Genomic DNA, 25,580 nt, shown 5'->3' with positions numbered 1-25,580 from the left:
CAAATTATAAAATAGCTACAGATTTGGAGCAAGGATTTCTAAATATTATAGATCCAACCTCAAGAAACTATTCGAATCATACTCTCGTAATTAAATTCAAATTATCAGTACCTAAAATAATGAATAAACATAAACAATTTCATTAAAACTACACACATCTAAGAATCAATTATTCTTATTTTATAGATTGGGAATAATATCTTGTGGTTTTGGCTCTAAATCCAACCATTTGAATTATGCGACTTCAAATCCATTTGACTCATTATACAAATACACTCGACTATGGACTTTATGAATTTATCACATTAGTATCCAAGGATCAATCGAAAAATAAATTTTGATATAGATTAATTATTTGAATGAAACTTACTACATAACGATCTTGCACATAACCAAACTGATGTTGTTAATTTATTTTTGAAGGACAAATTCATCAGTTTAAATAATTTGTTTGATAATATTTAGAACATTTATGTTAGAAAACCTTTTAATATAAATCTACTTTAATTTTGAACTGAATACATTCAATCAAGCTATTATTTTTTTGTTTCCTAGAACAAATTTTCGGGATTTCAAATATTATCCTAAAATGGAATAGTTACTTAAAATACCACGTGATGGTGAGAGAAAATTACATCTACCACAAATATTAAAGCTTTATAATTGTTCAAAGTTCAAGCGAATTACCAAGCCGAATTCATCATCAAAAGTGATGTCATTCGTCACAATTGTGTGATTGGAGCTTGTGCTCCTCGAGATAGTATTAGAACTCATTGGAACTATGCTAAAATGAAGCTTGCCTAAATGAATACTTGCTCGGACGAGTAGCCGGACTTTATGGAGACAGTGGATTATATGGAGACAACCAATCAAATCATTTTATACTGATCCTAAAAATATTGATAAAATCGGTAGTTCGAACCGAAAGATTAAAAAAACGAATTGGGCTAATCTAGCTACATGAAGAAAAAAAGAGAAAAGAAGCAAAACAATAATACAATAATTTGAAATCGTATTGGAATTCTTCAATTCAAATCAAAGATTCTGACGGATTCGTTTTTGTAAATCGAAGCAGTCGTCATGTGGTAGGTGGATTACAAATAGAAAAGAAGCTCAGTCACTTCACTCATCCCTAGATCCAGATCAACTCGTCAAGAGTTCCCTGGATGGATGCATGAATGATCATGTTTGCCTGGCTATGCGAGTAGCAGACATTGCCAACAGATGAGTTGTGAACACATTAGTAAGTTTCGAATCAAATAGAACAGTTCAAAAGCAAGTTTTCTTTTAGGGAATTTCCATCCTATGTCTAATATACCATTAGGATTCGTATCCATCCAAAGATGCCTTGCTATGGATTGCTGTCAAGCAGAGTTTCTTTTAATGAACACCAACTCGAGCTGATTTAATACGATGTAAATAATTTTGTTCATACCTTTTATAGGCCTCATGTCAAACTGCATAGTGAACATAACAATCATAGCAATAAGAACTGTGGAACTGTATCTTAAGTACCTTCCCAATGCCTCAGGTGTCCATAAGATTCCCCAAATTTCCCCATGATATTAAATTACCAAAGTTTCTCTGTCGAGGTGACTTCTGACTAAGATATTTCTAATTAGTTGATTATTTTTTGGGTTTTTTTTTTTTAAAATTGATTTACCTGGCCCGGATTTTTAAATGGTGTCTTTTTATTATTACGAATTATATCTCTTCCATCATTAAGTTTTCAATGTAAAGATCGCGAACCTTTTTGATTTCTGAGAAATCAATAACTCATGGTGTGTGAATTTTCTGGCGAAGATCAAGACCTCATCGAAACTTATCAAGATAGGGCTTCAGATTTATTATTATATTTAAATACATTACATGTTAGTCAGCTTTACAATATGATATTATCAGCGAACAAGCTCGACAAATTTTATTGGCGTCGACAAATCCAATACGTAGCTTTACAAAGCTATTTGTCAATTTATTAGAAACGGGAGATTCCTAATGTTGTGTCTTGACGAGGTTGAGGAGACACAAACTATTTATACAAAGGAATACAGGAGGACCGAGAGAATTGAGGAGAGTGAAGACGTGGGCGCATAAAACAAGGCTTGTCTAATAGGAACAAATTTATTCTTATTAATACAAAACACTACTCTGATTTATATATAGAATATTTATACTTATAAAGAGGTAAAGACAGTACTTTACAAATAAATATATATATACAAGAAATAAGAGGGAAAGAGAGACGAATGCATTACACCTATCATCCTATTGGGTCATTTTGCTAATTATATTACTCATGTTGGATTTAAATATTTTAATATATCTAGCAAAAATCTCATAAATGAGGCTAATAGTAGCGTACACTCTGGTAAAAAAAAGTTGGAATTCTAATGGTGCAAGTTCCATAAAAATTATCCTCTAAATTTCGAATTTTTATTTAGTTTCGTTAAATAAAGGATTAATATAGGTATAAATCAAAGAAAATCAGGATGAAATATAAATAGTTAAGTTTTTAATTTTGAACGTCTATATTAATGATTATTATATTATCTGTATTAATGTCATTAATGAGTATTTTTAAATAAATAATAATTAAATATAAGAACTGTTATGGGAAACATTTATTAATAATTTTTTTAGTGTGGAGATCCTATATCTTCATGGGGGGATATATTCCAATATGATGATAAGCAATTTTTTTTTTTTTTTGAAAATGATTGAGACTAACTAAGTTTCAAAATTGCAAGTCTACAGGAGTTAAGAGGTCACTTATAATTTGGTAACACATAATCACTTAGTACTCAATAATTCTCAAACTCTATTTATGCAGATAGCAGCAAAATACATATATATGTATTGCAGACAAAAGTATCTAGAAAAAGGGTGCATATTCATTGAGAATCTGAGATTGACTTTATTTTTTTCCTAGGGGTGTATGCATTATTTACATCAAGGAAACTGAAGGATTCATAACAATTATATATTTTTCTCAGAATAAAATGACGAAACAAAAGGTCAACTTTGGAAGGAACAAGATTCAAGAATTTCAACGAAGGAGCTGTGGATGAGAAATGAAACTCTTTTTCCTCACTGGGTAATTTATTCGGGAACTATTTCTTATTGTGGAACTCTCCAGTTCTAAATAACTATTTATATGTAATATCAGAATAGAATATGCATAGTAGACCAAAATATCGAGAAAAGAGAAGCACATTATCTTTACGAGTCGCGAATTATCTTGCATTTGTTTTCCAATGACAAAAGAGACTCAGTAGTAATAAAGAAGTATACGATGATTCCATAGAGGATCTGGAGGAATTTATGTATAGGACAATGATTAACGAGAACCAAAGTCACTATCACAGACCTTGACATGAGAGGCACTTGCAAAATCAACGATCTTTCCATTAAAGGATACAAGATCCACCGACCAAGTGAAGCACATGTTCAAGGGATCTCACCTTAAGAGTCGAGATCCCTTGAAGAGAGTATCAGAAGACGTGTGAATAGATATTCATAGGAATGGTAAGGATGGATGGATGCAAGTAGGATTGTAATCTCTACTAGTAGAATTATTGATTATCCTAGTAGACATCATGATTGTAATCTGTCCTAAGAGTATCAACGATTCTACTGGATTTCAATCTTTACTTTGAAATATACAAATGACTCTTTAAAATTTTTTTGGTTATAAACCATATTATAACATATTTATTCTTAATTTATCTATAAAACTAAAACAAAACATAAAAATAAATCTAATGGCCTTTACTATTGTGAAATTCAATGAAACAATTACGATTAATTACTAAACATAAATGTATTTTACATTTCAAACATGTCATCCTCGAATAATTTTGGCATTTTCTGCATCTATTTTTCTGGCTTGTTGGTACTGGTCAATGTTCTATTTTATCATTGCGTATTTCATAAATGGGGAGTGGTATCGATGGTTTTTTCCACTCTTATTCTTAGTTTCAACAATGTTTTTCCTGAGTCTACCCTTATTACTGAAATTCATGGAATTTTTATGTGCATGGATGAGGGATTCAGATATTTCTATAGTAAGTTCCTTTAAAGTTTTTTTATTTTTAAGTGGCAAGCTTAAAAGTTTGTAGTGCCTACAATATAAAAGCTATGCATTGACTTTTGCAATATCTACCATGTGCCAAAATATTTTAAGGTACCATCGACGGGTTTTATCTTCAGTCCTATATAACCTGACTAACATTCCACACCACCCATATTCATGTTGTACATTGATACAATTTTCGGGTAGTCTATACATTTTTTTTCCTCAGTGACCTTGAACCAACGATCTATTTTTTCAATTGGATAGACACCTACACAATTTGAGCCCAATTGAACCACACTATCGTCCAACCATCTTACAATAATTAATCCTGAATTGCTATCTCTTTCTTGCTTTTTAAATTGTATTAGTGATTTCAAAGGACAGTATTTCTGGCAATTTGCTCGTAAAGTGTCAATTGCTTGTATGCTATTTGATTTAAAAAAAAGCAATAACTCAAGTGTTGTAAACCAATTGTCAAAATATACAAATTTGTTGTCATTTTTTGGCAAACGGGTACATAATCAAGCAACAGACTGAGAACACGGAGAAAGATCACTATAATCAGAAGTATGTGTTGTTTAATTACTAATTATATCATCATGACGTTCATTTGTAAAAGTTGATAGTGGTTCTACGTGTATACAAGATTCAGTGTAATCAGATAAATAAGATACTTCCGAAATATTTCCTGAAATTACTAATAAAATAACTTCCTCCTTGGATATATTTAAAAATGAAATAAACATATAGAATTATTATTCGCCTTTATGTTATACATATGACCATTAACGGCCAATGATTCAATTTGGAATAATTCATTTTTAAACGAGTAAATAATATTGCAAGCATGCAAAAAGAATAATAAAATCTTAAAACGAATTATACAAAATCTTCATTAAAAAAAATCATTTTCTTATATTATAAAAATATTGAGTAGGATAGATTTCAAATAAGTACTTCAGTACTCTTCGTCTATTAAGATTTCCTTCACGTGTCATTTTCAAATACGATTTTATACTCTGTACAAACACTACTAAACGGAGTATAATAATTAATTTTTCATATTGTAGAACATAAAACAACTAAAATATTTTATGGCCAAACGGATTACATTTCCGGAAAATCCGAAACAAAGAAAATGATGCCATATGGAATCAGTGGCCTATAAAGATTTTTTTTTTTTTCATAATTGAGTAGCTGAGATCAAATGGAAAAAAATGGAGTGTATGCATTTTTGAAAAATTAGTTTAAACTTTATGGGACACCTTACTGTATATATTATATAAATTTATATCTAATAAGTGATAGTTTACAATTTTTCCGTTACAATTTAATCTCTCAAAATTTTGCTATATTGATTGAATACATATTTTTAAATATAAGTTTGAATCATTCCAAAAAATTGTCGAAAATTATTTTTATTGGAGGGGGTATCTTATAACTGATTCAGTGAGCGAATCTTTTTAGGGAACTGTTTCAAGTCATACAGTTCACCAAAAAGAGTCACAATTCCCAGCACTAATAACAATAACATTAATAGAATTGACTAATTGGCTATAGTTAGGAACAAGAGTCTCTAAGTATCTTGGTTTAGAATAGACTCTAAGTATAGTACATAATTTATCCGCTAGAAAGGGTTCACTCAACATCTAGCTAGATCCTAGAGCTATTATTATTATATAGCTATATAATAATGACAGCTCCAGGAACTAGGGAACTGAATCCATCAATCGTCCATGATAATATTGAGAACTCCGACTCGGAATCACTCCCTTCGATCACATCATCTTACTCTTCTTCAGATAGCGAGGATGATCCATCTCCAACCTTCGTTAACTACGTAAATATGAGGTCTCTTGGAAGATCTGAAGCAATTCTTCCCGAATTTGACTCTCGGATATACAATTTTATATCAAAGACCCATAGAATTCCTTCTCCTCCTCGGAAACTTTTAACAAATAAGGGAGGATTTGGACGAGGACGTGGCCTTTGTGCCAGACTCACGCGGGAGCTTCAGTCTTACCCTAGGGAAGAACAAGAATCAATACCTCATTCATCAACAAAGGCAAATCCTAAGAAATCCAAGAAATTTCCTAAGAAATCTGCTCTAATTTTGAACTTTAATGCTCGTTCATATAACCCTTTGTAGGGATTGACTCATTCACACTAAATGTTTTTCAAAGCATACATATAATCATATACATTTTTTAATAACTGGATAAATCCGTGATACATCTTGTGATCTAGAACTTGATTGTAAATAATTACAGTTTTTAATTTTTATCTATCAATTGCCACAATTTAAATTAAAAGGTAATGTTTTTGAGAATCCTTTATTAATTATAATAATTATTTTTATAATATTTTATTTACACAAAATCTCTTGAAATGTACAAATAAGAATAATATGAAAAGATCCTACAGATGCCCCTTTTTATGTGTGCAATTATGTCTTTTAATTGGGTTTAATAATGAATTTTCTGAGCTTAAATAAACGGCCCAGTAATATATATACTATATCAATTAATTAAATTTCGGGATAAGAAATTTAATCAGATCCCTTTTTGTATGGACTTGAGCTGAACTTTAATGTTAAAATACATAGTAATTAGTGTCAATACTTTATGTATGATTTCATTGAATGAAATCAACTCAACAGAAGAAATAAGATTCATGAGTAGAACAATACACTGTCTCTTAGAATCTAAGAATATAATTAAAATAAGCTAGAGGAATGGCGAATTACTCATGTGTATAAAATTTATTATTATATATTTTTATAATTGTACATAAATGCAGGCTAATCATAGCTAGGATATTAAAAATGACTATATGTACAATGTACATATCTAAGTATAATGAGAGTGCATAATACACAAACATGCATCTATATAATTAGTTATTATTATAATAATAATAATAAATTGACAGCACCAATTGAAGAAATTTTTATTTTGAAATAGATATATGCAGTATTTTTTAACTTTGTAAAGGATCAACTGTAATGAAGTACTCTCTTGGATGCGGAGTGAGACCGGCGTCTCCTAGGAGGCGTTTGCTTAGGAGTAGAACAATTGCAAATATCACTCATAGATATACCTTGTTTCATGTTGGGAGACACACAAGCTCGGCTATTACTACTACTACGTTTGAATGGACTAATGCGGCGAGAAGAGTAAAAGTCAGCAGTTTGATTAAGTTTAGAGGTCTCCTGCTCTAAAAGGTCCTTCTCTACATCTAGACTAGCAACTTTATCAAGACTTTGGTCCAAAGTTACTCGTAGCTCGGATATTCCGTTTGACATCCCAGTTACATTCGATATGTAGCTCTTCCTTCTACAGTGTTCCTGGGCTAATTTTTCCGTAAGAGAATGAACTTCCATCTTCAACGCATGTATTTGATCTCGGTAATTTTTCTCTTTTTGGGAGAATAAGTTACTTTTCTCATAAATGACATCTCGATGACGCTTATTTTCCTTATCCCTATCTTTGGAAAACTCTTGTAATGATTTTTCTAATCCTAACTTGTATATTGCCTTTAACTCTTCCAGTTGGAGCTCTAATCCTTTAAAGGAAAATAAAAATAAACAAGCTATGAGTTATACCATATATGTAATCGATGTGAGAAATACATCTTAGACCCCTTCTCTTACCTTGTATTTTTTTTGTTTGCCGCTCAATTTTCTGATTCAAGTTCTTAATGAGAAGAATATGATCCATACACTCTGATCGTAAAGAGGAATTATTATCAATATTTAGAGGTATTTGAGGACGAATATGTTCGATTTGCTTTTTACGAAGTTCAGCATTATCATTCGTAACCATGTTAATACGCTCATGAATGTTAGTTAGTCTATTTTTTAAAAAGTCGCTATTACTTTTCAAACTAGAGTCTTCTAAAATGCTCATTTCAAAATTTCCCGATTTGTATTGAATAACTTGTTTCTCTAGTCGATTTGCTTCAGTCTGAAGTTGATTAATAACCAACTGAGCGTCTGACAGTTTATTTTCTAGGTTCTAAAATATAAATATTAAAAAAGAACACGTTACACAAATAATTAATTAAAATTTGAGTAATCTCTCTACAGCTCCTAAAATTATAAATTTAAGAGAATTATAATTCAAAAGCCCACTAATAATAATACATATATTAAACAGACCTCTTTATCTTTTTCCAATTCATTAATAAGACTTTCTATTTCCATTGACCGTAAGTCCCGAAAGCCCACGCGAACCAAAGCATCATTGTTCTCAGTTTTATTAGATAATACATTTTGATCATCTAGCTGGTGTTTGAGCATTCGTATCGTGCTTTTAAGAGAAAGGCAGGTATCTTCTGAAGTGTTGAGCTCCTTTTGTAGAGTTCCGATTTTATCTTTGAGTGTCTGAAAAAAAGATAATAAAAAGTAGGTACAGAATTTGATAATCATTACTACCTTATTATCAGATTCCTTTTGAGCAATATTCATTTCTAATCGGACTTTGTCCCCTTTAAGACCATCATTTATAACTTTTAATTTATTCAATTGACTTTGAAGCTCCTCGTTGAGCTTCACTACATTTCTTCGCTCATATTCAATCTCTTGTTGACTTTCGAGGGATTTGTGTTTCCTTACTTTATGAATGAGGCTCGTATCGTAACGGATTTTTAAATCCTCCAAAGATACTTTAGATAGGTATGTTTCTTCTTTTAAAAGATTAATTTCGCTATCCTTCCTCTGAATTGCGTCATCCTTTTTTAGAAGGGAAAAAAAGATAGGATAAAATGGAGATAATTATGATATATACAATGTATGTACGTATATACATACATATTTTTGCTGAGACCAATAATGACTTTAAAAACGAAAGACATTAGAAATATAAATAAATAACGTTTTATTGGAATACTATTATGGCAGTAATAGCAATGAAGATATCAACAATATATATATATATATATGTATATTATAATAAAAGAACATTAAGTTAAACATTGAAAGAAAAAAAAGCGAGTAAGCATATTTTGTTCAATAAATGAAAAAAATAAACCTCTTTTAATCAAGCGGTTGGATAAATCCTATCAATTTAATTAAAATTGCATCATTAACAAGGCAAGTCGATCGACCAATCAATATATATATGCTACCCCTACGCGGACATTTTGTTAAAATCAATTTCTCCCAGTCACATTTTTCCAAAAATGAATAATAAAGAAACGTTTGAATATGATTTACTTTAAATCAGATTCAACCATCTCCTAAAACATTTCATTATTTTCCAATTAAGTACCTTATATAAACCATATTTTATTCAATTATAGTATTGACGTCAAATCTTGAATAAACTTAATCATGAATTAACAATATTTGTGGGGCTTCTTGAACTGTTTATTCAATGCTATTATCATAAATTGCAAATTATTACAAACATTGCTAAATTGAATAAATGAAGGAATGATTGACAAAGGAGCCATGAACAGTATACAATACCATAAAATGTATAAATAATTATGTATTAATTTAATTTCATCTTACAAAATCAAAGTAACATGAATGGGAATCATAAATAAATATGTATTAAGTGATACTCCATGATTCATAATGAAATTATTTTATTTTAATTTGGCAAAATGTACATTCAGTGACTTTTGAGAAAATGTCATTTGTTGAAATTGTTTTCAGTAAATTGTCCTAGAATCATGCTAGTCCAATAAATAAGTATTTACTTTAAAATTTAAAAAAAAACTTACTTGAGTAGCTAATTGAAAATCCTTTCTTGATATGATTTCTTCCATTTTCTTTAGCTGCTCTTCTAATCTCTTGATCTGAGCTTTGTGCTTAGAACTCCTCTCTTTATATTCTTTTTCCTTGAAATTTGAATGATCAACTCTCATCTTCCATTCCTCAACACTATTTTTGAGTTCATTCTTCTCGGATTCCAATCGAGAAATGTTTGCCAAAATGTCTTCAAGCTTAGATTTGAGTAATTCCATGGACTTACCATGGATAACTTGTGTCTCGGACCCTGCATTTGCATTCTCCAAATCCTCTAAGTGAAGCCCCTGGTGAGCACCCAAAAGTGTAAAAATAGACATTACACCCAAGCATAGCGTTTTCTTTTGAGATTCAAGCTTAGAAATTGAATTGATCATTTCAGCAATCCGTACATCATAACCACATATCTTTGCCTCTAAATTATTAATCTTCTCCTCAGCAGAATTAGAACGAAGCTCAAGCTCATGCCTCTGCTTCTCAAGGTTGCGCTCTCTCCTAGAAGTTTCTTCGAGCATGGTACGTAAAGACTTGAGTCTATGACTAGAAGAGTGTTCATCTGAAGATAGTCTTTTTTCCAAGGTTGATATTTCAAATTCATGCTGGGATTTAAGATTATTCAACTCAGAGACACGTTTTTTGAGGGAATGACATTCATTTTCAATTCGGTGACGCAAAGATTTTTCCTCCTGAGTGATATCAGCAATAGATTTATAGTTATTTTCTAATTCTTTGTAACGCTGATTAATTTCTTGAAAGTTTCGATCAATTTCACTAGTGTATGTATCCTTCTTTTGAAGAGAAGAAACATGTTCTTCATATTGAGAGGCAGCCTCATTCAATTCATTCAAGAGATCCTCCTCTTTCATCCTCAATCGTATAATCTCTTGGTCACATTCCTTTAACTTCTTGTTCATTTCCACTTTCTCAACTTCTGAATGACTTAGTTTATCTTGCAGTGAGGACTTTGTTTTCTCCATTAACTCCAATTCATGTTGAAGATCTGAAATAGTACGATCACGCTTAACCTTTTCTTGAGTATACATCAAATTCTTGTTTTCGGACATGGAAAGAGAGGAATCTAGTTGAAGTAGTCGGTTCTCCAAGTCATTCAAAGCGTTTTTACTTCTTTGAACATCGACGACTCTAAGTTGAATATCCTCCTTTAATTTAGCATTTAACTCTCTTTCTGTCTTTAAGTCTTGGATTAACTGAGAACGTTCTTCTTCAAATCTGGCCCTATCTTCATTTAATTGAGATTTTAATCCGGAAATTTCTGACTTGATATCAAACAAACTTTTACGGCTCTCTTCACTTTTCATTGCAGATATTTTTTTATACTTTTCTAACTCCTCTGTGACATTATGTAGCTCATCTTCTAGTATATAAGATTTATTGGAAAACACAGATTTTTCCTGTTCAGCCATGGTTAAGACCTTTTGCTTTGAGTTTTCTGCAAGGATCAAGTCTTCTTGAATTTTGGATTTAAGAAATTTGATTTTTTCATTCGCCTTTTGAACATCCTTTTGCAATAATGATATTTCATCGTCCTTGAGCAACACTTTCTCCACATAATCACTCTCCAATTTTGCTTTCAAATCAGATTCCATATTTTTCCTCGTATTCAATGCATTTTCCAGTGCTTTTAAGTGGTCCACCTTTATTCTCTGTACCTTATTTTCATATTGATTTTTTTGTTCACTTAATTTAGTTTCATATGAATTTCGAATTACTTGCATTGATAGAGTCTCCTCGTTCATTTCTGACTTTAAATTACGAATGATCTCAGCTTGTAGTTGAAATTTATTACTAAACTCTTTTTTGTCACATTCAAGACTCTTAATTAAGTCTCTCAGATCTTCTATTTGCTTTTTAAATGAATCATTGCATTTTATAATCTCAGATTTTTCCATTTGAACATTTCTTATGACTTCTTTGAGAGAGTTGATCTCCCTTACGACGTCTTCTACTGTAACATCTAATTCAGATTTGGTCTTATTCAATTCAAAATTTTCGTTTGATAATCGACTTAATCGCTCTTTCATTTGACTCAGTTCAGCTTGAAAATGAGAAACCTCATCTTCAAGAGCATCTTTACGAAGAATCATGGAGGCTAAAGAATTATCCAGTTCATCTTTGACCTTACGAAGAGAAAATACCTCCTTCTCTGTTTTTTCTCTAAATAATTTTTCATGATTGTACTGATCCTTCAAGGACTTGTTCTCAAATTCTATTTCCCTGAATTTTATGTCACATTCTGCGAAAGATTCTTTCAAGGACTTAAGTTGCTGGCTTTTGTCTAAATTTTCGGACATTAGCCCATCTTTCTCTGTTCTCAAATCTTCAACAAACTCTTCATGCTCTTGAAGATTTTTAAAGAGGGTTTGCTTCTCTTCTTCCATTGATGAAATAGTAGTTTTGAGCAATTTCTCCTCCTTTTTCAAATTTATTATTTGAGATTCGAAGTATTTTTGGTCTTTAGATATATTATTAGATTCGTTAAGATACAGCTCTTTTTCATGTTTAAGTACTTTAACGTCTTGAGTCATGCCTTCAATAGTATTAGCTTGCTCGAAAACAATTTTTTTTTGAGTTAAATTTGTTTCTTCCAACTCATTGATAATAATTTGCAACTCATCCACCTTGGAACTCAAGACAGTATTGGAAGCTAACAATTGTGAGTATCTTTCTAATTGGATCTCCATTTTTTTCAGGTTCTCATTATGGAGTTCTTTAAGAGTTCCAAGTTCATTATTCAAGTCTTGAAGCTCCTGTCCATATCGCTCAACCGTTTTTTCTGAAGATATCTTATCCATTGTAAGAGATTTCACCTTTTCCAGAGCCTTGTATTTCTCTTGAGATAACTCATCCATTTTAATCTTGAGGGAATCATACTCCTGTCGTTCTACTTCTAATTTCCGTTCAGTGCTATCAATGTACTCGGATTTATCGTGATTTTTCTTGGTAGCTGAGACCAAACGATCTTGACACGATTGAAGGCGAGTCCTTAGTTCATTAACCTGTAGATGTCGACGATTCAGAGCAGCTTGAACACAAGGAAGTGGGGATTCAATCACACCACTTTTTGAAAAAGTGGTTACTTTTGAGATATTAAGATTATGGAGACCACAAACAGTAGGACTTTCTCCTTGTTCCTTGACGGATACTTCTGCATCATCAAGAACAAGTTGTTCAATATCGTAGAGAAAACCCTCGAGTTGAGCATTATAATCTTCCAGCTGAGATATAGAAACAACAGACTCATTGACCATAGACTCCATAGGCAAGGGTATAAACTCTTCATTCTGAACATTATAACTACAGCTATATCGAATTATATCCTCCTTTTCCTTTAACTTGTACTCAAGAAACTTAATTTGATGTGTCAAGTCTGAATTCTGATCCTTAAGTTGAGTTATGTATGTTTCACTTTCCTTTCTTTCAAGCTCCAATTGCTGCACTTTATCATATAACTCCTCAGAAGAGCCAACAAAGACAGATTCTCCATTGATGACGATATATTTAGAAGATGACTGTATTTGAAGACATGAAGACACCAAGTCTCTGGACTCTCTTGCAAGCTCATTCCTCATTTTAAGAAGATCATTTTGGCTTTCCATTTTAAGATCAAGACACTTTCTTTTGAGATTTGTTAATTTATTTGATACTGAAAAATAAAGATTCGTGTCGCTATGTTCTTTTTTGATGGATCCATTATCAGAAGAGATCCAACCCTTTATTCGGTTCTCCATATTTTTTTCCTGGTCATCCAACTGTGATTTTAAATCTGCCCAATGATTTTCACAATTGTGAACATTTTCAATTAACGTATCATTCTGTTGCTGCAATTCATTTAATTGCTCTCGGAGATGGGAGTTTAAATCATTTGCATTTAGAAGCTTCTCTGAGAGTAATTGATTACGATTCTCATAAGAATCTCTTTCATTTATTTGTTGCATCTATTGTTAAAAAAACACACACATGATTAGTATGAGTTTTTAGCATGTAGATTGTAAGTACATAAATTTAAAATAAAGAGGTCATTGAAAAATTCATTATAATCTTCTTCTTTTTTTTTTTTTTTCTTCAAATAACATATAAGATGATCAAGTAAATCAAAGGATCAAAAAAATTAATAAGTACTAATTGAAATATCAAGGTACCCTAAATCCAAAATTCACATCACACTCAGTCCCCTTTCATCATTGAAATACTCTTCTCAATCTTTAACCGTGTGGTCGGCTATTACGTTCCTACAATATTTAAGTATTAAATTGAATTATAGATCCCTTTTTTTTCAACATGAATCAAAACAATTTTTGCGGAAAAAACCCATGTGCTACATACTCAAAGAAATCTACGTCATGGGGACAAAGCTTTGGGACTTCCATGATGCAGCCCCCACCTTTTCATTCAACTTTATTGAAAGGTAAAATATTTATTTAATCCACTAGTAAATACATAAAGTAAACAAAATTGTGTTCTTTAACAACACAGATAGTTCATTTAAAAGCTGTTGTACGATTGGAGGAGGGTCATGTGCTCCTATTTCTCCAAGAATACCAATGAATAGATCATGTGGTAAATCTCCAATTACGAATACGTGTAGTAGTAATGCACTATTTCAATCAAAAACAAGCCCATACACAATCTCCTCAACCTCCTCCTCTACCCTAAAATTTTCAAGAGAATGCAACTTTTGTCGAAACAATGGGGAATCACAAGAACATTACAGAAGCCATGCTCTGCGAAATCAAACTACAGGAACATTAGTATGCCCTATTCTTAGAAGTTATAGATGTGACACATGTGGAGCCACTGGGGACAATGCACACACACGTAACTATTGTCCTATGAGGGACTCTCGAAGAAGAGCCCTTCCAATGGAACTGAAGTGTACAATGCGACAGAGTAATGGAAACTTTAGAAAGTGTTGAGTGTAAATCAACAGGAATGAATAATTGAAATCATTTTTTTAAATTAGTCGCATGTGTATGGGAGTCCGTTATCCCATATTTATGTATTTTATTTATGTGCTTTAGTATTTTAACAAGACTGACCTCTAAATGAAAGAGGAACTTTTACAGTAAATTGTGAAACTTAATTTAAAAAAGTGTATATGTATCGACAGTGATATTTAATTTAAATATACAAGAATAGTCCTTATTTTCCTTACCTTTAATGAGTTGACTTTTCCTTCCGACACCATTAAGCATTCCTTGGTATCATCGAGTTTTGTTTGAGTTTTATGCGAAACTTCGCTGACTTCAAGGAGTCTTACTTCGAGATCTTCTTTACTTCTTTTAAACTCTGATAATTTCTTCTAAATAATGAATAAAACTAGGTTACTAAATATTTATTCTCTCAAAAGAAATTTTAGAGGCACACAGAGAGAACAGGGGGAGAGAGGAAATGGTTTGGGTCAGTGTGGTTTTCATGTCAAGAAGTATTTCAAATGGCTTTATTTGTCTTGAATTGCTACATGATGGTTTTGGTATCATCTTGGTGAAATAAATTATAATCGTTTACTTACTTCCAATCGATGAACAAGATCCGCTTGTTTTTCTTGAGCCTTGTGAACACTCTCAATCTTACGAGTAGCCTCTTTTTGTACAAGCATGGTTCGGTGATAGGCCTCATCTGCAATTTTTTGTTTTTCAAGCTCGACCTGTGCTAGTTTGGATTGTAATTCTTTAATTTGAAGATTAAGTATATATATAGTTGAATTCGAGGATTCAGGTTGCTTCTTATTGATTTGCGAGATATTGGAGGGACTTGTAGATATTTTTGGCTTTAGCTTTTTATTAAATTTATTCCATATGGCAGCAGGTTTATTCTGAAAATAAAAAGTACAATTATTAAAAAATATTTATTTATCTAAACAGATTCCCACCGAGTCTGATCTAGAGAGTCCATCAATTCCAGAGTCATTGTCCATTATAGGACTCATCGGCTCAAATTTCTCAAAGAAATTTAATTCAACGCGTGTATTGACAACATCAGTTCTTTCCTCAAGATCCACAAAGATATTATCCGTCGAAGTGTTCTTTTCATCATTTTCAAACTCATGTTTCTCAACCGAATATTCAGAATCATCAGATGCCCGGTAGATCAGCTCTTTTGAAAAGGAATTATCCTCATCTTCATCGCTTGAAGGATATAGTTTGAAAATTTGATTTTTCAAAACATTGGGTACTATATCAGAAGGAGACTGTATAGACACGAATTTTTCTTCAGGTGCAGAGTAGCTCGAATCAACTTTTGAACTGAAAGAAGTACTCATTTTATCAAAGCTACAGCCATCAAAACTCCCTCCTCCTCCTTTCTTTTTCAAATAAATATTAGAGGAGCATGGCACAGGACTCGAGGACGTGGACGAAAGTGACGGTTCTCTACCATCTTCTTCTTTTTCTCTAGTCTTATCTATTAAAACAACATTTTTAAACTGATTTTCCAATTCTTCCATAGATATTAATTCCTTGACAGATTTTGTGGAGTTGACTACCTCCATCTCAGAAGTACTATAAACCTCTTCCTGGATTGAAAATCTACAAAAAAAAATAGAGAATAAATAACACCTTACAAGGCGCTTTCACTCTAATGTAAGTAAAAACATACTTTGGAAATGAACATTCAGCTCCAATACTTTCTTGGAAATAACCCGAGCTAAGAGGCTCTGTCACCTCTTCCACAGTATCCAAACGTTTCTCAACTATTTCTGAAATGGCTATATCGTCCGTCACGACTTGCATTTTTCGATAATACTGATTCAAATTATTATCATTCTCCTCATCTGAGGTAGAATCAACACTACTAGAAGATGCAGAAGACGTGGAGCTGTAAGACGTCCTGGAATCAGGATCACATTTTTTATCAGTGTCTAAGTCTTGAATAGGAACAGAAGGTGCTTTCGAAAATGGCTTGGGTCGAACCGTAGTCTCACTTTCTGATGTGGATTTATCTTCCTCATTACTGGACATGCTTATCGAGAGTCAATCTGAAATATTAAGAGTACTTATTTTTGAGAAGGAATTTTATTTTATCTTTAAATGGGAATATCTGTGCGTAAAGACAAATTACTTGGAGAGTCTCAGTAACCTTGGCAAATACATTCAATACAAATGGAAAGGTAAAACGTATGTATGAATTAATAATACTATATTGATTGTTTAGAGACATCATTTTCAGGAATTCTTGCATTAAAAGCAAAACCATTTTTCATTCAAAACTATATACTCACACAAATTGTATACCTAGTTTATATGTATCTATAGAGTAGAGAGCCTTTGAGTTAGTGACGTGAATTTCATTGTCTTGTCAAGTAATATTTTATAATTTATTGCCATGATTATTTATCTCTTTATTAATGAATACTCCATCCAAAATTATGAGATATGTACAAATCCACACAATGCCCTCTTAATAACAAAAAGGGGGGTAATTCTAGATTATTTTTTACCTTGCGTGTTCCTAAAAAAAGGTTAGTTAATATTCTCAGTAAGAAACTTTACTTGAGAGAAAGCCTTCTGAGGAAAATCAAGGTATCTTTTAAAAACCTGTAAAAGCAACGATATCGCAGGTTAGATTTATTAAATTGATATCATTTTCATAGTGGATAGGACATCCATGATATGATTTACTCCAAAATAATTATAGGTTATTAGTTCATAGTGGGAAATATGCACACACATACACACGTGGTCTTTAATGAAGAAAGTTTAATGACCATTAATTATAAATGATTTTTATTCGTCTACTAAAAATGACTGAATATTTGTACCTTCATTCGTGAGAGAATCAAGAATAGCTCATAGTATATTATTATGTATCTTCTTTCTTTGAGATAGATTATAAATATATCTTTTCTCACCTCCAAATTTGATACTCAATAAATAAACTCATATTAAAAAGCAACACTAATACTAGAATGTGCAATCGGTAGAGCAAAACCTCTACCTAAAACCAAATGAAGTTACGTATCTCAATTTATTCCAAAGTTATGGTGCATTATGCATTTTTTTACGTTTGTTTCACATTGACCTTTTAAAATTTAATGGCCTCTTTCTGTTACCATATATAAATCTTCATACGAAGTTTGATCAAAATTGATTCATAACATTTACGTAATCCTGGTGACTAAAAAACAGAGGCAAAAACATTACTTCCGCTCAATTTTGTTAGCAGAAGTAATAAATTATTGAGTCGAAATGGATAAAAGGAACTTTTAATGTCACAACTAACTAATTCCAAGAATGTTTACCTAGAAAATTCATTTTAAAAAGCGAATATTTGTCAAGTTATTAATTAAGCTTAAAATAATTTTTGGAACATATTCCTCCATTAAATATATTTCCAAATTTATAATTGATAATGCATTTTATACGTTTTGTTTTACGTTGACCTTTTAAAATATATTCCTCCCATTAATATATCTCCTGTATACATACTGTCCATTTCAAAAAAAAAAAAAAAAAAAATCCCGTACTGAACTATTGCTAAAATTTAATTATGAACTAAGTAAATAAATATCCAGAATTAGATTCCAATCAAAAAAAAAAGTTACTCAAAGACTATGGTTTTATAAGATGATGTAGTACATTTTTATAGGTTTATTATTATCCAACAATTAACCAATATCCTATTCAGTGTTTGACCTTGCCCTGAACAACTTGGTAGAGACAACTCGTCACTGAATTGGAGCTAGTACGCCCGTCTTCCGGTATATTTTTCTCACGCAGCCTCAGCTGCTGCCATTGATGAGTCTTTTCTGAGCCTGCAAATTGCATTGATCTTCCCCCCTTACTCTACATTACAAATTCAACGGGTTTAAGAGGAAAATATTTTTTGCCTTCTTGCACTTCATTTGCAGCGTGGACCCACTCTACTGTCGTGATATTTATGACTCTGGTAACGAAATTTCTATTACAATAATGTCGTTAATATTAATGAAACTCTAATTCCGGAAGACCCTGTAAGTATCTTACTAACTATACACTTATTCATGAATCTATAGTGGCTATAGTCTATAGTGACATACATTTAAACAATAAAATAAGAGGCCGATGAAGAACTAAGGATTGTTACGAACTTTTCGTGCATGATGTAGATAAATGAGCGTGTTTTTTTTATAAAAAATTATCCTACCTATTTATGCCTGATCTTATAGAGGGACACAATACTAATTATGGTTGATCTTTCAGCTTTCGCAAGGGATTACAATTCAATATATACCTTAGTGAAAAGTCTGTAATAACATAAAAATCCAGATACAATTACGATATTATACATACTATTATATCAATACATATATAAGTAATAATGGATGATATTGGTCTAGGATAGGTAATTTTAAATTTAATCTCTTACAAGTTAATAGTTACTACATACCTTCCTAGTATTATTACTTATTATTTAATAAATAAAACAATAGAATAGTGAACCTGCAAGATGAAAGGCGAATCTCAAATACACCAGGAGGAAAGTGAACACGGAAATAAGATAGATAATCATTGACAAATAGCACGGAACACCAAAAAAAGATTGAAAGCCTCGGGAACTGATTTATTATGACAACTATTACAAAATTGTTGAAAAGAAGCGTAGTACAATGGGACCAGATTACTCTTTTTCTTATATTTACTATGAGAACATTTAATATGATATATTCATATGGTACTCCTAAGACATATTCTACTTGTTTGATTTTTTTTGAATCATTCCTTTGTGGTTTTTAAAAAGTACTCTTTTAACATAAAGGGGTTCGCATTTAACTAAAGTTAAAATGTCATGTAGTATACTCATAACTTAAGTCATAACTCATAGTATAATCAGTTAGCATAATTGGGAGTACATTATAGAAATATCAAATCATATATACTTAGATGGATTTGGGATACAAAGGGTGAAATACTATGCTGTGCATTTTTTTAGAAGGGACATTGGTTCTCCTCCCATGTCATTGTCTTACAATGTAGAAAATCATAAGTTAAAACATAATATATTCTATAATGATATATCAATTATTAACATTAAACTTAGTGCTTTTGGATAGTATACCCTTAGTAACTAATAACGATCATTTGAGTTTTTATGCACCACCTAAAAAAAAAACTGTTAATTCGATTATTTTCCCTAAACCTGGCTATAATAAATTACTATGTACATTTTGATATTTAGTCACCATTATGATTAAGAAATTATTTTTCTATTTTAGCTGAGTAGCAAGTACTTACACATAATAGTTCAGAGGTGCCTCAAGACACCTCGATGAGTTCTATTTAGAACTCATTGTCCATTTGCTAAATTAGTTCTAGGTAATAATGTAAGTTATCAGAGTGAATCATAAAATTTCATTATGAATGAAATTGTGTTTATATTATAATTTATAATTTAATAATTATTCAAAATACCTATCTAAAACTTTCCACTGACGTCATTGACGACTATTTTTGACGTATCTAGACTACCTATGTTGCGTGATTCAAGTAAATAAACAACAAAATAAAGCAGCACGTGTGTATATTTGTCCAATATATATAAATTAAGATTATTATTTGTTTCACTCAGATCCATAGTGCGACTCGTCATGATAATACCCAAGAACGTGACTCCGATACCCAAAAAGGCTCCCAAGTCCCCTGCAGCGAAGAAGGGAAATACTGCAACTAAATCCCCTGGAGGTAACAAGGATATCTTTGAGGTAAAGGAGTTTGCGGATGGGACAATAAGCCGGAGCCATGTATCTGCTGTCGTAAAGGCCGCAGTAAAACTTGGTCAAAGGAATAAAAAGCAGAAATCCAATCTTTTCGAAGGGGATGGGAAAAGTATTAATGTTCAAATAGGTGGCATTAAAATTCCTAAAGAGTCGCGTAGTCACACTTTGAAATGGTAATTTATTTCCTCTTATAAGTATTGAATTTTACGATTTTATTATTTTGTTTCTTTCAGCACATTGCCACATGAAGTGTGCAATGGCTCCTTGGGAGTAGCTCTCTTTGTCAAGGATCTTTCTAAGGACTTTAAACAGGATCACGAACCAACAGTACATCATTATAATGAGCTCCTCTCATCAAATAACTCGAAGTCCCTTGTCTCTGAGGTCATTCCACTTCGTGGCCTCAAATCGGAGTATCAAACCTTTGAACTCAAACGCAGATTATCAAATAAATATGATAAATTCTTGGCTGATAAGCGTATCCTACATCGTCTTCCTCTTGGGAAATTTTTTTATAATAAAAGAAAAATTCCTATTCCCGTTGATATGGAGTCTAAAAATCTGAATGAGGAGCTCAAACAGGCTTTGCATACTTCCATATTACCCCTTAATCATAAAGGAATGAGCTCCATTCTCACTGTTGGCTCCACTGCTATGAAAATGGAAGATGTTGTTGACAATGTCATGAAATTCATCGAAATAATTAAAGTGAAATATCCTGGAGGTTGGAAGAACGTTCGATCCCTTCATATTAAAACAGAATCTTCGCCAAGTATACCTCTTCATGTGAGTACTATTTCGGTTAAAGATGTAGGCTATGTGGATGCCCAAAAGCCTAAGCGTAAAATGAAAAAACCGGAAGTTGATGAGCTTAGCACACTTCCAGGCGCTAGAGTAAAGGTATTAGCTGATGGAACAGTTAAAGTAAAACGAGTTGGGGATCCTAATTGGGACATGAAGCATGGAGAGCCACATATATCTGAAGATGAAGAAGACGAGGAAAATAAAGAGAAAAAGAAGCAAGTGAAAGGGAAGAAGGAGGATATGAAGAAGAAAGACAAATCGAAGCTCGCAAGCAATAAGAAACGAGGCCGTGATGCTCTAGAAGCAGAAGACATTCCATCTAAGAAATTCAAAAAGATAGCTGATGACGACGAAGACGAATCAGAAGATGAGCAAATGTATCAAAATGAACTTAATTTCATGAAGAGAATGGCTCAAGAAGAGGAGGAATTGGAGCGAAAAAATAAGGAAGCTCCTGCAGATGACGAAGTAGCTGACACCACCAAGGTTGTCGTTGATCAAGAAATGAAAGAGAATGAAGATAACGATGACATGGATGAGTCAGTTGTTGACGATATTTGTCTCAAGGATAAGATTCCTTTGCAAGAAACCAAGGTTATGAAAATATCTAGAAAGGAAAAAAATAAAAATGGAAAGTCTAAAAAGCAGCGTGCAAATGAGTCTAAATCAAAATCTGCAAAAAAATCCGGAGGTAAATCCAAATTCTCCGGGAAGAAATCTCCGGCAGCGTCTTTTAAATCGAAGAAAGGCAAAAAGTAGTAGATAGCGAAAGTTACATTTTGATGTTATACTAAGTTTCTTGTATTTTGTTCTCCCTTTTAACATTCACTCTTCCCTGATATACCCGTTATATTTTTTGATTTTTCGTTGAAATACAATATTATGTATTTTTGGCTTAATACAGAATTATCATTTTTATATTATATATCTTACTTATGAAGTGTTGTGTTTACTGGAATAGGGCGACTACGATTCCGGAAAGGGATAATCGTACCGATTACTTTTCTTTGATAGTAATTTGGCTATTTGGCGTGAAATAGTATTTACTCTTTCTAAATGAATATACTATATCTATTATATTGGTATTAAGTATTATGATGTGACGCCTGCATCGTTGATATAGGCAAGATTTTGGAGTAAACATCCAAGTTTTAAACATTAAGAATAATACTGAACTATTGTTTGCCAAAATGGGACGGAAATTAGAAAAACAATCTTATTTCCATATTGTAAGCAATAAATAAACAATTATAATTGAAATAATAAGATATATATCTTTAATTAGTCTACTTTTTTCCCCTCTAATCGATCCAAAAATATATATATATATATTCATGAAGTCATTTGATAAGTTTAATCAAGGTTTGTTTGAAATTTGTCCATTTTATGTTGTGAAAATATTATGTATGAGAAGCCATCTTGGGGCATCAATGCTGATACCTTTACTACATAACATTAACAAATGTCCAATAAATCTTGATTTAACTCTATCAAATGGATTTAAAAAATAAACTTAACATCTGCATGGAATAATACTTGATGCAAATGATAAATCTTGGATTTATCAACTGTTGATAAATCCATGGATAAACACTGATATTTGAAATAAATTATACTATTGAATATGGGAAATCCCTATCAAATGGCTCGATATGTACAATCACATATATTTTAGATCCATCAGGGACAAGAAAAACAGGATAATTAGATACAAATATCTTATTATTTCTATTGTAATAGTTGATTTTTATCTACACTATATAGGTATGTTACAAAAAAATTCCAATTCAATATTTTTATTTTAAGCCTGTTTCATATTATAGATAACTGTAAATATACAGATGTTTAAACCAGAATCATGTCTCTAGCTTCAATATAAAGGAAGTTATGACCAATTTATCTTCGGAATATCATCTCTTTTTTCCTATTGTTTATGTTGTAGCCTACACCAAAATCTCTGATCTAATATGATATTTGATAAAGCAACACAGTTTTCTTAAACATCAAGAGGATTGAATGAAATTTTCCGGAATTGCAGATTATAGTATTGTACAAAAGATATTATTTTTAAATATCTGTAATTGAAAATAAAAAATATGATAAGTTACTTTCATATTATGCAGTAAAAAAAAATGAAGGAGCTAATATCTGCTTCAAATTTATTTACTTCGCATCCACAAATTAGTTGGAAACTTTACAGGATACTAGATAAATAAATGTATTAATATCCGCTATACCTTTTTGTATATTCATAATGCCCCATTTGTGATTTTGAAAGCTATCTTGAAGTGACTAATTTTCCAGCGAATAGTGCGATTAAATGAAGAAAAATTCATTTTTTAAAGAATTTATTGAAGAAAAAAAATAGTCTAGGTATAAGATTTAGAATTTATCTACATCAAATATAAATGACTTCAAATTGATTTCCCCCATTTAACTAATGAAAATCGAGCATTTCTATGTGAATCCCCCAAAACACTTTTAGACTTCCTTGGCAAGTTTTTTTGCACCGTAGAACATCATTACAAATGTGTAGCTACAGTTTTAATAATATATTAAATTAATACAGTAGAATTAGTTAATGTCCTCTATTTTGTAAAATACCTACACCAAGATACTTGGAGGCAAGGTAGATCAGTGATCAGTCATTATTTTTTTAACATAACCAGGCAGATATGACGTGAAGGCGATAAATAAAAGCGCTCTCTAGTTGAATAAAACATAATTTAGTCAGCTGTTTCTGTTTACAAGTTCATTAATTATACTTATATATTTTATATATATGACATCTAAGAATTGAGGATGTGTATCAACAAAATTTTCATGAAAATAGCGGCTCTGACCTACCTTCTTTTAAGTATCTTGATTCTTGTCTTACACTGGATAAAATAGAACCGACACAACACCAGTCAGCTGTTGATACTTTTGTTACTTTTCAGTGTTCGAAACGTTGATTGGTTGAATTAAAATGAGTTCCTTTTAAACTAAAAAACGATCATTAATCATTAGTTCCAGAGTTGGGAAGAACTAAAGGTCTCAAAGGAATGAGCGAACAGACAAATATTCAACAACAGCGACATTAATATAAGAGGAAAAAAATACCCTTCTTTCTTGCCAGTCATTGATCTTAGAGAAAATTTCAAAATAGTTCTGAAGGTATCCTTAAAAGAAACTATTTTTTAATGTGGAAACAATGATCTTACAAGTTATTTAAATTTTAAGAGTAAATGCCGCGAGAATGAGTGTAAAGGAACGCTAAAATCTCCTTTTTAGTGTTCAGCCTTAAAAAAAAAGGGGTCTATCGGCGTTCCGTTCGGTAAATTTTGTGTTCCATTACCAAGCTTCCTATAGATTAAATATAATACTAGGGAACTCATGAACTTCTTAGCACAAACCGACGAATTGCAATTTGCAGTCCTGATAGTAAGAACAATATATCTGAAATTAAGCAGTTCAATTTTTATAATAAGGCACTCATGACTTATTCTATCGAAAAGAAGCAAACTAAAAAAGATGTACGAGTTCTTCGTAGTTCTATCACTCATTATTATAATTGAAACACATTTATAATCATGCAAAAGATAGAAAAAACGAATTCTTCTTAAGCAAGACGCACTAAATAATTGGAATTATTTAATGAACAATTATACACTTTTTACTCCTCCAATAAACTTAACAGTTTGTCAGATATTTCAGTTGGTTTTAGAACAAGACCTTACTTTTAATTTATATCCAAATCATAAGAAGTTTCCAGTGTCAAAATTTCCCCGTATTATGTGGTCAAATAAAGTTTTTCTTAGGGAGGAACACCAAAATATCTAGAACCAAGAGAGATGCTTAGAAAAATGAAAGAATCTTCTAATGTCTCGTATTCCAATAAGTAAAATTTGTAAATTTTTTTTCACTTCCTTATCATTAAGGACGGAAAAAGACTAATATATCACCAGACCTTAATTTTTAAGTGCTATGTGCGTATTAAAATTACATGATGACTTTTACATGTAATGAATGAATCGGTGATCGTGAGCGGTAATTTTGTAACTAACATTTTCGCCACCTACATTTTTCCGCGTATATTTTTTTCGGAACAGGCCACCTACCCCCGACCAACTACTCCCTGGACCCCCCTCATCCTTTTCAATCTTTATTATTGATAAGCACACTTAGTAAATGATAGAGAGCCAAAGTAATAAATGAATGTCATGGTTGTTTGGAGCGGTTGTTGGACAATAAAA

General features: G+C 31.6%; 3 protein-coding genes across 7 annotated transcripts in view; 2 read left to right on the top strand and 1 right to left on the bottom strand.

Moving 5' to 3' along the window:
• The window catches only part of LOC121120880 (ribosomal L1 domain-containing protein CG13096), a 143,217-nt gene extending 120,973 nt beyond the window's left edge, over positions 1-22,244 (top strand). For 2 of the 3 annotated variants that reach the window (XM_071889257.1, XM_071889261.1), the window contains 2 exons: positions 20,394-20,714; positions 20,775-22,244. In XM_071889257.1, coding sequence (XP_071745358.1) covers positions 20,394-20,714; positions 20,775-22,104 — 1,651 coding nt within the window. In that variant the 3' untranslated portion in view covers positions 22,105-22,244. Of the gene's footprint in view, positions 1-20,252; positions 20,340-20,393; positions 20,715-20,774 lie in introns of those variants that run through there. The other variant, XM_040715785.2, reaches the window with a different exon arrangement.
• LOC121120905 (ciliary rootlet coiled-coil, rootletin) lies at positions 6,818-19,465 on the bottom strand. Of its 3 annotated transcripts, none has more exons than XM_040715799.2 (10): positions 19,268-19,465; positions 16,446-16,824; positions 15,721-16,375; positions 15,361-15,663; positions 15,004-15,150; positions 9,806-13,786; positions 8,511-8,807; positions 8,235-8,459; positions 7,728-8,091; positions 6,818-7,639 (listed from the first exon to the last, which is right to left on the bottom strand). In XM_040715799.2, the coding sequence occupies exons 2-10, from the start codon at positions 16,805-16,807 to the stop codon at positions 7,071-7,073; spliced, it is 6,903 nt and encodes a 2,300-aa protein (XP_040571733.1). In that variant the 5' UTR covers positions 16,808-16,824; positions 19,268-19,465; the 3' UTR covers positions 6,818-7,070. The 3 variants fall into 3 exon arrangements, with proteins under 3 accessions (XP_040571733.1, XP_040571738.1, XP_071745357.1); XM_040715804.2 differs by having other exon boundaries at positions 19,215-19,423; XM_071889256.1 differs by lacking the exon at positions 19,268-19,465 and adding an exon at positions 17,068-17,249.
• Positions 13,920-15,002, top strand: LOC121120923 (uncharacterized). Its single transcript, XM_040715811.1, has 2 exons — positions 13,920-14,256; positions 14,325-15,002. Exons 1-2 carry the CDS (start codon positions 14,130-14,132, stop codon positions 14,762-14,764), a joined length of 567 nt encoding a protein of 188 aa, XP_040571745.1. The 5' UTR covers positions 13,920-14,129; the 3' UTR covers positions 14,765-15,002.
• Positions 22,245-25,580: the final 3,336 nt, after the last annotated feature.

This window comes from Lepeophtheirus salmonis, chromosome 1 (genome assembly GCF_016086655.4).
Source record: "Lepeophtheirus salmonis chromosome 1, UVic_Lsal_1.4, whole genome shotgun sequence".
Classification (NCBI taxonomy): Eukaryota; Metazoa; Arthropoda; class Copepoda; order Siphonostomatoida; family Caligidae; genus Lepeophtheirus; species Lepeophtheirus salmonis.
Note: the sequence above shows the minus strand (reverse complement) of the source record. Positions and strands in the feature narration are given on the sequence as shown.

Coding starts and splice junctions, on each gene's coding strand:
- LOC121120923 (XM_040715811.1), top strand. CDS start 14,130: ATGAATCAAAACAATTTTTGCGGAAAAAACCCATGTGCTACATACTCA. Junction 14,257..14,324: donor TCATTCAACTTTATTGAAAG/GTAAAATATTTA, acceptor TTAACAACACAG/ATAGTTCATTTAAAAGCTGT.
- LOC121120905 (XM_040715799.2), bottom strand. CDS start 16,807: ATGTCCAGTAATGAGGAAGATAAATCCACATCAGAAAGTGAGACTACG. Junction 8,808..9,805: donor ATTTTCAATTAGCTACTCAA/GTAAGTTTTTTT, acceptor CTTCTAAAAAAG/GATGACGCAATTCAGAGGAA. Junction 8,092..8,234: donor AATTGGAAAAAGATAAAGAG/GTCTGTTTAATA, acceptor TTTATATTTTAG/AACCTAGAAAATAAACTGTC.